The sequence below is a fragment of the Lolium perenne genome, chromosome 4 (assembly GCF_019359855.2).
Source record: "Lolium perenne isolate Kyuss_39 chromosome 4, Kyuss_2.0, whole genome shotgun sequence".
Lineage (NCBI taxonomy): Eukaryota > Viridiplantae > Streptophyta > Magnoliopsida > Poales > Poaceae > Lolium > Lolium perenne.
Window position 1 is genome coordinate 250,782,645 of NC_067247.2, and position 13,709 is coordinate 250,796,353.

The 13,709-nt window shown below is 42.2% G+C and overlaps 1 protein-coding gene and 1 non-coding gene across 2 annotated transcripts; both read right to left on the reverse strand.

The window, feature by feature from the left end:
* Window positions 1–468: 468 nt before the first annotated feature.
* LOC127329962 (uncharacterized) lies at window positions 469–1,483 on the reverse strand. Its single transcript, XM_051356350.2, has one exon. The coding sequence runs from the start codon at window positions 1,402–1,404 to the stop codon at window positions 943–945; it is 462 nt and encodes a 153-aa protein (XP_051212310.1). The 5' UTR covers window positions 1,405–1,483; the 3' UTR covers window positions 469–942.
* Window positions 1,484–13,323: 11,840 nt separating this feature from the next.
* TRNAL-CAG (transfer RNA leucine (anticodon CAG)) lies at window positions 13,324–13,404 on the reverse strand. The gene has a single exon. It is a non-coding gene; the product is annotated as a tRNA-Leu (tRNA).
* Between the last annotated feature and the right edge of the window lie 305 nt (window positions 13,405–13,709).

The window sequence follows — 13,709 nt, forward strand, 5'->3', positions numbered from 1 at the left end:
AGGCTAGCATGTATGCGGATGAGTTTATCTGCTGGTGGGCCAATACAGCCCACATGTAGCATCTGACCAGAGATAATAGTAGTGCTCACGTCTAAATGAGCGACGGATAGCAGCCCAGACAGACGAATTAGTATTGAACATGTGTCCATAAAAACCTTGCAAAAGATACATTTTATATAGAGATTACTATCTATGTAAAACATCCTCTTTATTTTCATAAACGATGTAAAATATCCTGTTGATTTTCATAAGCACACATTTATAGAGTATTCTCTATGTAAAATATCATGCTTGTTTTCACAAACGATTTACATGTCCCCCTATATTTGCGAGAAGGCATATATATACATATCCAACACGCTATTAAATTCTAATGGTAAATGTACATGTTATGCAGATTAACTTGATGAAATTTTGAAGAATGTTAGACAAGCTGGTCCAAACATAAGCACTAGTAATGGAAAAAAAAAATTAAAAGGGGTGGCAAAAGATTTGCCACAATTCATTAATTCAGGAGTGTCTTCAATCACAAGACAAACACGCAACACAAAAAGGGAAAAAAAGGGTTCCTAGGGAATTACTGCATATAAGTTTATAACTGTAACTGATGCAATCCCAGCCTCCTAGGACAATTAATCAATTACTAAGTGCTAACTAGCTAGCTAGCTAGAGCACTAGAAGTTACAAGTGTCCTAGTGCTTGAACAAATCTTTCTCCAAAGTAATTGAAGATACATATAACTAAAACATGAGAAGAGCAGACTACACATATATGTTGTAGCTGGCAACATCAGTACTTCATTACTGCCTTTTTTTGCGAATAACATTACTAGCTAGTACATCTAGCTTGAAACCCAATGTTAACTCTAGCAAGAGTGCAACACGCTTCCACGGTTTTACACACAGCTAGTTTGCTATGGATGACAATGTGAGGACTGAGGAGTCAAGAGCAACCAAGCCTGAGCTCAAGATCCAAACCTGCATCACCGAACCCTTCTCCAACCTCAAGCTCCAAGTTCACCTCTAATGCAGCAGGCTTTGTCGCCACCTCGGCCGCCGTCGTGGAGAAGAAGCTGTATACGGCCGGCGAGGTCGGCGTCGTGTTGCTGGTGCAGCAGTACAGCGGCGGCAAAAGGTTGAGGTTGGGAAGCCTGTGGGAGTAGTAGTGGCGGAGCCTGGCCCTCTCCCTGCGGTGGACGTTCATGTGCCCCCCTAGCGCCTGCGCCGACCGGAACTCCCTCTTACAGTACCCGCACGTGTACGACGACGACGACCTCTGCGCGGCCACCGGCCACGGCACGCCGCCGCCCGCGGACAAGGTCCACGCTGCCGCCGGCCGCAGCAGCAGCTGGTGGTGGTCGAGGTGGAGGCGGCCATGGTCTCCTCTCACGCCTCTGTTCTCCATGGACTGATCAACTACTTGTGTCGTGTGAGTGTGTGACTGATGTGGTGGTGTAGCGAGTGTGGCTTGGGAGTGAGCATGCTGGTAGTATATATGCTACCCTAGCCCACTGGCCCTGTACACTTAAGACACTTGTTTTTCTCTCACACAAACACACACATTGTATCACCGATTCACGCGGCCACTCATGCAAATACAAACTTGTAGTTAAAGCATCTTGCTAGGTAGCTCGTTTTTGTAGTTGTTATTGTTGGGCTCGGGCAGATATGATGGACAGATAAAAGTGACCAAGTGCACGCGGAGTCAAAGGTATATTGTTGGGATAGTGGTGATGTTGCAGATGAGATACCGTCAGAACAATGCTCTCAGTTTCAGGGAAGACTATGTGACATGTATTTGCAACGTCTGCACCCTGCTTTTCCCCACGACAAGACACAATGTGCACCCCAAAGAGGATAGAAGTACTTGCAAGTGTTTATATGTAGCATATATTTGCATCAAGGCACTGTAGTATTATGTAGTTTTGCTTCTGGCTCACTCCAGCTAGCTAGTATACCTAGATAGATAGCTGAATGCCTACATGGCCAAAGAAGCAAAAGACGTTCCCGTTGCTCCGAAAGCGTACGCGGCCTTTGCCCTCTGTTTGCTGCCCTTGAGTTTGACCGCAACTATAGCATCTTCTTTTTATCCCTTCATCTTTGTATTTACACAACTACACAAGGAATCAGCTGTTATTGTTCTAGGTGTCATACAAGTATTCATTCATGTCTGAGTGCTGCAACTGCAACACATCGCGTCAATCACGTCATGTCACCATATATGTGTGCATTCAACTTCAAGCAGGCGCGGCCGAATATATCTTTCGTCAACGCATGCTTCTTTCTTTCTTTCGCACTGCCATGCAATGTCTGGAGGCTCAAGCCATTGCATCCCATTGGCCAGCAATAGACATCTTCGGGCTCTGGTAGACATGATGGTAACACAAAGGTGAAGTAGGTTTTGCTATATATGCTTGCATGTACCGATGTGCGTCTCTCCATCTCTTTTTACCATGGGAAAAAATGCATGACTATTAGTTACGTGTAGCTTTCTTTTCTGAGATGATACTACTTGCTACAATGGTCACGATCGAGAAGATAGCTAGCTAGTACTAGTAAAGCTATGCCTGAAGGTGAAAACAAGAACGCACAATATATCAAGAACAAAAAATGTGACTTCATCCAAAATACAACACTATGGGAAACAGCTCAATTGCCGAGCATACAGTACATTTACCGGGGCTCTCGGCATATAGACTCATATGCTGCGGCAAGACAAATTCAGCAAATAAATGGGCTTAGCATATTCGTGGTGTGCCGAGTGTATGCGCTCGGCAAATAGGTAAAAAACAACAATGTATGCATTTTTGCATGACAAATAATGTTGCCAAAGGAAGTTCTAAATTTTTTTACATAAAAATAATTATTTTCTACTTTCTGAGTGTTAAAAGTGGAGATTTTTGTTAATCAAATGCAAATAATATGGTACAAAATGGCACTCTCCAATTTTCTCTGAACCAGATTAAATGGACAATTCCTGAATTTTACGAATTTTCAATCTTTCTAGATTTTTTCTCATTTAGATGAATTTTCGACAATTTCATAGAAAGTATATCAAATTTGGTCGAAATACAAGTACGTGATAGTTTGCTCTAATTTCTTTCAAAGCTCATTTTTAGGAACACACGTAGTCATCACACGGGAGATTCAATGAGAGTTTGGCAAGATTCAACCCCTTGGTACGAATGGTCATGATAGCAATTTGGACCACAATTTGGAAACTATAGAAGAAAATAAAATATCACGAAAATGTAACAATTGCACGTTTGGTCCTTTTATGTGTAGTATTTGAAAGGAAAAATTATGGGTTTGTACATATTTTTTAAGAAATAAAACTTCACAAAACAGACTATCATCTATGAAGATTCATGACTTCACATTCAAATGACCATATTCATGGCATAGTTTGTGATAATGTGCCCATATTTGGCACAAGTATGCATCTTGAAACCACAAACAATGTTTCTAGAGGGAATTTCTATTTTTACATAAAAACATTTTCCATTTTCCTGGTGTCGAAAGTTGGGGCTTTTTTGTGAATCAAGTGCAAAGAAAATGGTGCAAAAGGAACCACTCAAATTTTCACTCATGGACCACATTTAATAGAGAAGTCCCAACTTTTATGAATTTCCAAGCTTTCCAGCTACTTTTTTTCAGATTTGAATTTTCTGCCGATTTCAAAAATAAGTAGGCCCAATTTAAAATGTAGATATGTGAAAATTTGCTCTATTTTTTCTTCCAAAATCATTTTTTGATACATGAGTACTCGTTGCACGGGAGGTCAAATGATATTATAGCAAGATTCAACCCCTTTGTATGAATGGTCATGCTGGCAGTTTTACCACATTTTGAAAACTACCGAAAAAATAAAAAATCAAGAAATGACAAGGAAAAAATGATATATGTGGATTTTGACATGTTTCGTAAAAATGGATTAATTATCATCTATGAGCATTCATGACTTTCAAGCCAAATGTTCATGGCCATATGACGACATAGTTTGTGATAGTATGACCATGTTAAGTGTTCGTCTTGGCATGACAAACAATGTTGCCAAATTGAGTTTCTATATTATTTTTTTGGATAAAAGAAATTTTGCATTTCTAATTGCCAAAAGTTTGTGAATGACGCAAACAGCTTTCAATCAAACTAGAACGCATTTAATGGAGAATTCCTAACTCTGTATGAATATCCAAACTATCTAGCTACTTTTCCCCCACTTAAACGACTTTTCTGCCGATTTCATATAAAGTATGTCAAATTTGAACTACATGCACGTCATAGTTTGCATATTCATAGTGTTAGAGTAGGAATCGACTAGGGTAGATCCTATGCAGGGTATGTGCTATCTATGTGTGTGTGTGTGTGTGTGTGTGTGTGTGTGTGTGTGTGTGTTCTGCGCACTAGAGAGAGAGAGATCGAGAGGGAGAGAGAGATGGGTTTCCTTCTCCCTGCGAGGAGGAACCTGACGGCGTCGACATGGTGGCGATGGCGGTGGTGTGACTGATGCAGAGGCGGCGGTGGTGGAGGTTCTCGTCGACACACGCTAACTCTAGATCGGTAGGGAGGTATCGGTGGGGCGAGCAGCGCCTCGGTTGACCTCGTACTGCGTGCGTTCGGCCCCCACCTATCTATATAGCGCGGCGACAGGGGCCCACCAACTAGTATACGGTTGGGCGCCCCCATACCTGGCCATGGGAAGCCCGGCTCGGCCCGAAATTTCCGGTCTTGGGCCAGCCCGAGCATGTTTGGGGGCTGGGGCTGAAAATTTAGGCCCGATGGTCGGGCCGGGCCGGGCCTAGGCTTGGAAAATACGGAAAATAGGGAAGAGGCCCGACCTGAGGCCCGATGGGTATTTGCTGCTATGGGCCGGGCTTAGTGAAGGATCGTATGCCGCACCTAGAGGGGGTGAATAGGTGCTAACCAATTTTTAGTTCTTTTTCAAATTAGGCTTGACACAAAGGTAAATTCTATAGATATGCAACTATGTGAATTTACCTATATGACAAGGTTAACAACTAAGCAAGATATAGCTACGCAATATATAGAAGAGATAATCAGATAGAGGTAAATGAGAGTGGAGCACGCAGAGACACGTAGTTCCCTTCCTTTGCAAGAAGGTACGTCTACGTTCGGAGGAGTGTGGTCGCTACGAAAGCCAGACCAACGCCACGAAGGTTTCACTCAGGTCTCTTGTGAGCACCGCCACGAAGGCCTAGCCCACTTCCACTAAGGGATTTCCTCGAGGCGGAAACCGGGCCTTTAGAAGGTTCTTGGGGCACACATCCACAACCAAATTGGAGGCTCTCAAATCTGTAACAATAACAACAAGAACAATATCAACTACAAACAACTAGGGTTTCTCAAAAGAGAAACACTAGCAAAGGGGCCCTCAAGCATATGAGGGGGAAATGCAAAATCGCTTCGGTGAAGATGTAGATCGGGGTCTTCTCCTTCGAATCTTCAAAAATCAAGAGTTTTGGTTGGGTGGATGATACGTCTCCGACGTATCGATAATTTCTTATGTTCCATGCCACATTATTGATGTTATCTACATGTTTTATGCACACTTTATGTCATATTCGTGCATTTTCTGGAACTAACCTATTAACAAGATGCCGAAGTGCCAGTTCCTGTTTTCTGCTGTTTTTGGTTTCAGAAATCCTAGTAACGAAATATTCTCGGAATCGGACGAAATCAACGCCCAAGTTCCTATTTTCACCGGAAGCATCCAGAACACCCGGGAAGGACCAGAGGGGGGGCACTGGGCCCCCAGACCATAGGCTGGCGTGGCCCAGGCCCTGGCCGCGCCGCCCTATGGTGTCGTCACCCCTTCGACCCTCCTGCGCCGCCTCTTCGCCTATATAAAGCCCCTGGATCGAAAACCCTGATACGTTCGACAAAAACCACAGAAACCTTCCAGAGCCGCCGCCATCGCGAGGCCAAGATCTGGGGGACAGGAGTCTCTGTTCCGGCACGCCGCCGGAACGGGGAAGTGCCCCCGGAAGGCTTCTGCATCGACACCGCTGCCATCTCCACCGCCATCTTCATCACCGCTGCTGCTCCCATGAGGAGGGAGTAGTTCTCCATCGAGGCTCGGGGCTGTACCGGTAGCTATGTGGTTCATCTCTCTCCTATGTGCTTCAATACAATAATCTCATGAGCTGCCTTACATGATTGAGATTCATATGATGATGCTTGTAATCTAGATGTCATTATGCTAGTCAAGTGAGTTTTACTTATGTGATCTCCGGAGACTCCTTGTCCCACGTGTGTAAAGGTGACAGTGTGTGCACCGTGTGGGTCTCTTAGGCTATATTTCACAGAATACTTATTCACTGTTGAATGACATAGTGAGGTGCTTATTTATATCTCTTTATGATTGCAATGTGTTTGTATCACAGTTTATCTATGTGCTACTCTAGCAATGTTATTAAAGTAGTTCTATTCCTCCTGCACGATGTAATGGTGACAGTGTGTGCATCCGTGTTAGTACTTGGTTTATGCTATGATCATGATCTCTTGTAGATTATGAAGTTAATTATTGCTATGATAGTATTGATGTGATCTATTCCTCCTACATATGCATGAAGGTGACAGTGTGCATGCTATGTTAGTACTTGGTTTAGTCTTTTGATCTATCTTACACTATAAGGTTACTTAAATATGAACATTAATTGTGGAGCTTGTTAACTCCGGCATTGAGGGTTCGTGTAATCCTACGCAATTTGTTCATCATCCAACAAGAGTGTAGAGTATGCATTTATCTATTCTGTTATGTGATCAATGTTGAGAGTGTCCACTAGTGAAAGTCTAATCCCTAGGCCTTGTTCCTAAATACTGCTGAGTTATCGCTGCTTGTTTACTGTTTTACTGTGTTACTACTGCTGCAATACTACCACCATCAACTACACACCAGCAAGCTATTTTCTGGCACCGTTGCTACTGCTCATATATATTCATACCACCTGTATTTCACTATCTCTTCGCCGAACTAGTGCACCTATTAGGTGTGTTGGGGACACAAGAGACTTCTTGCTTTGTGGTTGCAGGGTTGCATGAGAGGGATATCTTTGACCTCTTCCTCCCTGAGTTCGATAAACCTTGGGTGATCCACTTAAGGGAAAACTTGCTGCTGTTCTACAAACCTCTTGCTCTTGGAGGCCCAACAACATCTCTGAGGAAAAGGAGGGGGAAGTAGACATCAAGCTATTTTCTGGCGCCGTTGCCGGGGAGGAAAGGTAAAAGGTACTCACACTCCGGACCTCGGCTACTAAGCTATTTTCCGGCGCATTGTAAGTACTCAAAGCTATTTCCTTTAGATCCTGCAATTGCATCTTTTTGTTTCTTGTTTACACTAGTTTGGTATAATGGACAAAAATGAGCTTCTTGTGCTATTTCCTGATTTAAAACATGGATTGTTTGATGCGAAAATTAAAAAACCTATGGAATCTTATTTGCATGCTGGTAGTAATATTAGTATGAAAGCTTTGAACACCATTGTTGATAATGATATAGAAAGTTCTAAGCTTGGGGAAGCTGGTTTTCATGATCTTTTTAGTCCCCCAAGCATTGAGGAGAAAATTTTCTTTGATGATACTTTGCCTCCCATATATGATGATTATAATGATACTGGTCTTTTGGTGCCACCTACTATGGAGAGTAAATTTTGTTGTGATTATACTATGCCTCCAACACTTGATGAGAATAATAATGATAGCTACTTTGTTGAATTTGCTCCCACTATTACTAATAAAATTGATTATGCTTATGTGGAGAGTAATAATTTTATGCATGAGACTCATGATAAGAATGCTTTGTGTGATAGTTACATTGTTGAGTTTTCTCATGATGCTACTGAAAGTTATTATGAGAGAGGAAAATATGGTTGTAGAAATTTTCATGTTACTAAAATACCTCTCTATGTGCTGAAATTTTTCAAGCTACACTTGTTTTATCTTCCTATGCTTGTTACTTTGCTCTTCATGAACTTGTTTATTTACAAGATTCCTATGCATAGGAAGCATGTTAGACTTAAATGTGTTTTGAATTTGCCTCTTGATGCTCTCTTTCGCTTCAAATACTATTTCTTGCGAGTGCATCATTAAAACTGCTGAGCCCATCTTAATGGCTATAAAGAAAAGAACTTCTTGGGAGATAACCCATGTGTTATTTTGCTACAGTATTTTGTTTTATATTTGTGACTTGGAAGTTGTTTACTACTGTAGCAACCTCTCCTTATCTTAGTTTTGTGTTTTGTTGTGCCAAGTGAAGCCTCTAATCGAAGGTTGATACTAGATTTGGATTTCTGCGCAGAAACAGATTTCTATCTGTCACGAATCTGGGCTGTTTTCTCTGTAGAAAAATCAGAAAAATATGCCAATTTACGTGCGTGTTCCTCAGATATGTACGCAACTTTCATTAGTTTTGAGTTTTCTGATCTGAGCAACGGAAGTATTTATTAAAAATTCGTCTTTACGGACTGTTCTGTTTTGACAGATTCTGCCTTTTATTTCGCATTGCTTCTTTCGCTGTGTTGGGTGGATTTCTTTGTTCCATTACCTTCCAGTAGCTTTGAGCAATGTCCAGAAGTGTTAAGAATGATTGTGTCACCTCTGAACATGGGAGTTTTTGATTATGTACTAACCCCTCTAATGAAGTTTATGAGAAGTTTGGTGTGAAGGAAGTTTTCAAGGGTCAAGAGAGGAGGATGATATACTATGATCAAGAAGAGTGAAAGCTCTAAGCTTGGGGATGCCCCGGTGGTTCACCCCTGCATATATCAAGAAGACTCGAGCGTCTAAGCTTGGGGATGCCCAAGGCATCCCCTTCTTCATCGACAAATTATCAGGTTCCTTCTCTTGAAACTATATTTTTATTCGGTCACATCTTATGTGCTTTGCTTGGAGCGTCTGTATGTTTCTTATTTTTGTTTGTGTTTGAATAAATTGGATTACATCATGCTTGTGTGGGAGAGAGACACGCTCCGCTGGTTCATATGAACACATGTGTTCTTAGCTTTTAATTTTCATGGCGAAGTTTCTTCTTCGTTAAATTGTTATATGGTTGGAATTGGAAAATGATACATGTAGTAATTGCTATAATGTCTTGGGTAATGTGATACTTGGCAATTGTTGTGCTCATGTTTAAGCTCTTGCATCATATGCTTTGCACTCATTAATGAAGAAATACATAGAGCATGCTAAAATTTGGTTTGCATATTTGGTTTCTCTAAGGTCTAGATAATTTCTAGTATTGAGTTTGAACAACAAGGAAGACGGTGTAGAGTCTTATAATGTTTACAATATGTCTTTTATGTGAGTTTTGCTGCACCGGTTCATCCTTGTGTTTGCTTCAAACAACCTTGCTAGCCTAAACCTTGTATCGAGAGGGAATACTTCTCATGCATCCAAATCCTTGAGCCAAACAACACTATGCCACTTGTGTCCACCATACCTACCTACTACATGGTATTTCCTGCCATTCCAAAGTAAATTGCTTGAGTGCTACCTTTAAACAAATTCAAAATTTATCACATCTGATTTGTGTCAATGTTTTATAGCTCATGAGGAAGTATGTGGTGTTTATCTTTCAATCTTGTTGGGCAACTTTCACCAATGGACTAGTGGCTTCATCCGCTTATCCAATAATTTTGCAAAATGAGCTGGCAATGGGATTCCCAGTCCCAAATTAATTAACAAAAATAGACACTCCTCCATGGTATGTGATTGTTGGACGGCACCCGAAGGATTCGGTTAGCCATGGCTTGTGTAAGCAAAGGTTGGAGGGAGTGTCATCATCATAATAAAACTAAAATAAAAAGGCACTCCTTCATGGTATGAGATTGTTGGCAGGCACCCGAGGATTCGGTTAGCCATGGTTTGTGAAAGAAAGGTTGGAAGGAGTGCCATCCAAAAATAAAATAAAATGGGAGCCGCTCTTTGAAGGTTTGTCTGGCAAGGGGGTTAGAGTACCCGCTACCATTCGTTGACAACAACATACACCTCTCAAAACTTTATTTTTATGCTCTCTTTATGTTTTCAAAATAGAAGCTCTAGCACAAATATAGCAATCGATGCTTTCCTCTTTGAAGGACCATTCTTTTACTTTTATTGTTGAGTCAGTTCACCTATTTCTCTCCATCCCAAGAAGCAAACACTTGTGTGAACTGTGCATTGATTCCTACATATTTGCATATTGCACTTGTTATATTACTCTATGTTGACAATATCCATGAGATACACATGTTATAAGTTGAAAGCAACCGCTGAAACTTCATCTTCCTTTGTGTTGCTTCAATGCTTTTACTATGAATTATTGCTTTATGAGTTAACTCTTATGCAAGACTTATTGATGCTTGTCTTGAAAGTACTATGAAAAGTCTTTGCTTTATGATTCAGTTGTTTACTCATGTCATTACCATTGTCTTGGATTGTTGCATTCATTACATATGCTTTTCAAATAGTTTGATCAAGGTTATGATGGCATGTCACTCCAGAAATTATCTGTGTTATCGTTTTACCTGCTCGGGACGAGCAGAACTAAGCTTGGGGATGCTGATACGTCTCCGACGTATCGATAATTTCTTATGTTCCATGCCACATTATTGATGTTATCTACATGTTTTATGCACACTTTATGTCATATTCGTGCATTTTACGGAACTAACCTATTAACAAGATGCCGAAGTGCAGTTCTGTTTCTGCGTTTTTGGTTTCAGAAATCCTAGTAACGAAATATTCTCGGAATCGGACGAAATCAACGCCCAAGTTCCTATTTTCACCGGAAGCATCCGTAACACCCGGGAAGGACCAGAGGGGGGGCACTGGGCCCCCAGACCATAGGCCGGCGCGGCCCAGGCCCTGGCCGCGCCGCCCTATGGTGTCGTCACCCCTTCGACCCTCCTGCGCCGCCTCTTCGCCTATATAAAGCCCCTGGATCGAAAACCCTGATACGTTCGACAAAAACCACAGAAACCTTCCAGAGCCGCCGCCATCGCGAGGCCAAGATCTGGGGGACAGGAGTCTCTGTTCCGGCACGCCGCCGGAACGGGGAAGTGCCCCCGGAAGGCTTCTCCATCGACACCGCTGCCATCTCCACCGCCATCTTCATCACCGCTGCTGCTCCCATGAGGAGGGAGTAGTTCTCCATCGAGGCTCGGGGCTGTACCGGTAGCTATGTGGTTCATCTCTCTCCTATGTGCTTCAATACAATAATCTCATGAGCTGCCTTACATGATTGAGATTCATATGATGATGCTTGTAATCTAGATGTCATTATGCTAGTCAAGTGAGTTTTACTTATGTGATCTCCGGAGACTCCTTGTCCCACATGTGTAAAGGTGACAGTGTGTGCACCGTGTGGGTCTCTTAGGCTATATTTCACAGAATACTTATTCACTGTTGAATGGCATAGTGAGGTGCTTATTTATATCTCTTTATGATTGCAATGTGTTTGTATCACAATTTATCTATGTGCTACTCTAGCAATGTTATTAAAGTAGTTCTATTCCTCCTGCACGATGTAATGGTGACAGTGTGTGCATCCGTGTTAGTACTTGGTTTATGCTATGATCATGATCTCTTGTAGATTATGAAGTTAATTATTGCTATGATAGTATTGATGTGATCTATTCCTCCTACATATGCATGAAGGTGACAGTGTGCATGCTATGTTAGTACTTGGTTTAGTCTTTTGATCTATCTTACACTATAAGGTTACTTAAATATGAACATTAATTGTGGAGCTTGTTAACTCCGGCATTGAGGGTTCGTGTAATCCTACGCAATTTGTTCATCATCCAACAAGAGTGTAGAGTATGCATTTATCTATTCTGTTATGTGATCAATGTTGAGAGTGTCCACTAGTGAAAGTCTAATCCCTAGGCCTTGTTCCTAAATACTGCTGAGTTATCGCTGCTTGTTTACTGTTTTACTGTGTTACTACTGCTGCAATACTACCACCATCAACTACACGCCAGCAAGCTATTTTCTGGCACCATTGCTACTGCTCATATATATTCATACCACCTGTATTTCACTATCTCTTCGCCGAACTAGTGCACCTATTAGGTGTGTTGGGGACACAAGAGACTTCTTGCTTTGTGGTTGCAGGGTTGCATGAGAGGGATATCTTTGACCTCTTCCTCCCTGAGTTCGATAAACCTTGGGTGATCCACTTAAGGAAAAACTTGCTGCTGTTCTACAAACCTCTGCTCTTGGAGGCCCAACACTGTCTACAGGAAAAGGAGGGGGAAGTAGACATCAGTGGAGAAGGAGATCTTGTGATTCTTGTGTTTGTTGAGGTGGCTCTAATGGTGATGAACTTGGCAATGAAATGAGCAGCTTGGGGAGGAGGAAGAAGGGGGGTATAAATACCCCCTTCCAAAATCCAGCCGTTGGGGGAATTCCAGAGCCGGATAATCCGGTGTAAGTGAGGGTTGGATAATCCGGCCACCCCGGAAAATCCGGCTCCTGGAAAAATCCGGGCAAAAGTCCGGCCCTGATCCAGAATGTTATTGCGGGACATGGTCGAAAGTCCTTAGCCAAATTTCAGGGGCCGGATATTTTGCAAATATCCGGCCCGGAAAATCCGGCCTGGTGAAAGGTTTCCTGCTTCCTTTTGTCTTGTTTTTCCACAATAAAACAATCATTCACACATTAGAGTATCACATATATTGACATCAACATTCAAAACATAAACTGAGAGATGTTCTTTCACTTGGGCTGAAATATTAGGCCCGATGGTTGGGCCGGGCCGGGCTTAGACTGGTTTTTTTTGTTTCGGGTTTTGTTAGGCCTGGTGCGAAGCCTGGCCCGGCCCGAACAATGCCTAGGTATAGGCGCCCCCGATCAGGACGTAGACAAGCACGTTGAGCCGTTGGGCTCGAACATGCGGGAGATCATCCTAACACATAGATGATAGTATGTTGTGATGAATCAAAATTTAGCACCCGATTTCAATGTGCTATAATATTTATTTCTTCATTTGAACACATGCCAAAAAAAAAAGGATATTGCGAGTGATAAACAGAGTGGTTTATGCACATGCACATCATTTGGCATAAACATAAGTATATGAAATGAAATCAAACATTTAAAAAAGATCTATTACATGGAATAACAAAACGTTTTTGTTGTTGGTGTTTTCTTTGGATCTTGTGCACTCAAGGTAGGAATTATATTGCTGCCAACGTTAGTTAGCTGTGAGCCTCCCAAAACGAAGGGGTATGGCGATGCCGAACTGAGTGGAATTCAAAAACTTCTGTCGGGATTTGAACCCACGGCAAAAGAAGGATGTTGCGAGTGATATGTAAAAATAATAATGTCAAGAGTGGGATTTGAACCCACGCCCTTTCGGACCAGTACCTGAAACTGGCGCCTTAGACCAACTCGGCCATCTTGACTTATGTCCAATAAAGGAACATATGCTACTTAACGATTCTCTGTTGGGAAAGCTACTAGATTCATTCATTCGCTTAGGCTCTTCGTCACCTACTCATCGTCGACCATCGTGTGTCGTGAGGCTACCTATGCCAAATTGCCATTGGAGCATCACTTCCCCCAGCAACATGTACAAAGTTGCTAGTGGTGACATGAGGACAGTACCATACAACGTGCATCACGGTAGCAGACAACCAATGCACCAAGAGCACGAGCAGGTTAGGTAGTGGGGGCATGGAAGCTATACAATCACTTTCTTACTCATGTA

Coding starts and splice junctions, on each gene's coding strand:
- LOC127329962 (XM_051356350.2), bottom strand. CDS start 1,404: ATGGAGAACAGAGGCGTGAGAGGAGACCATGGCCGCCTCCACCTCGAC.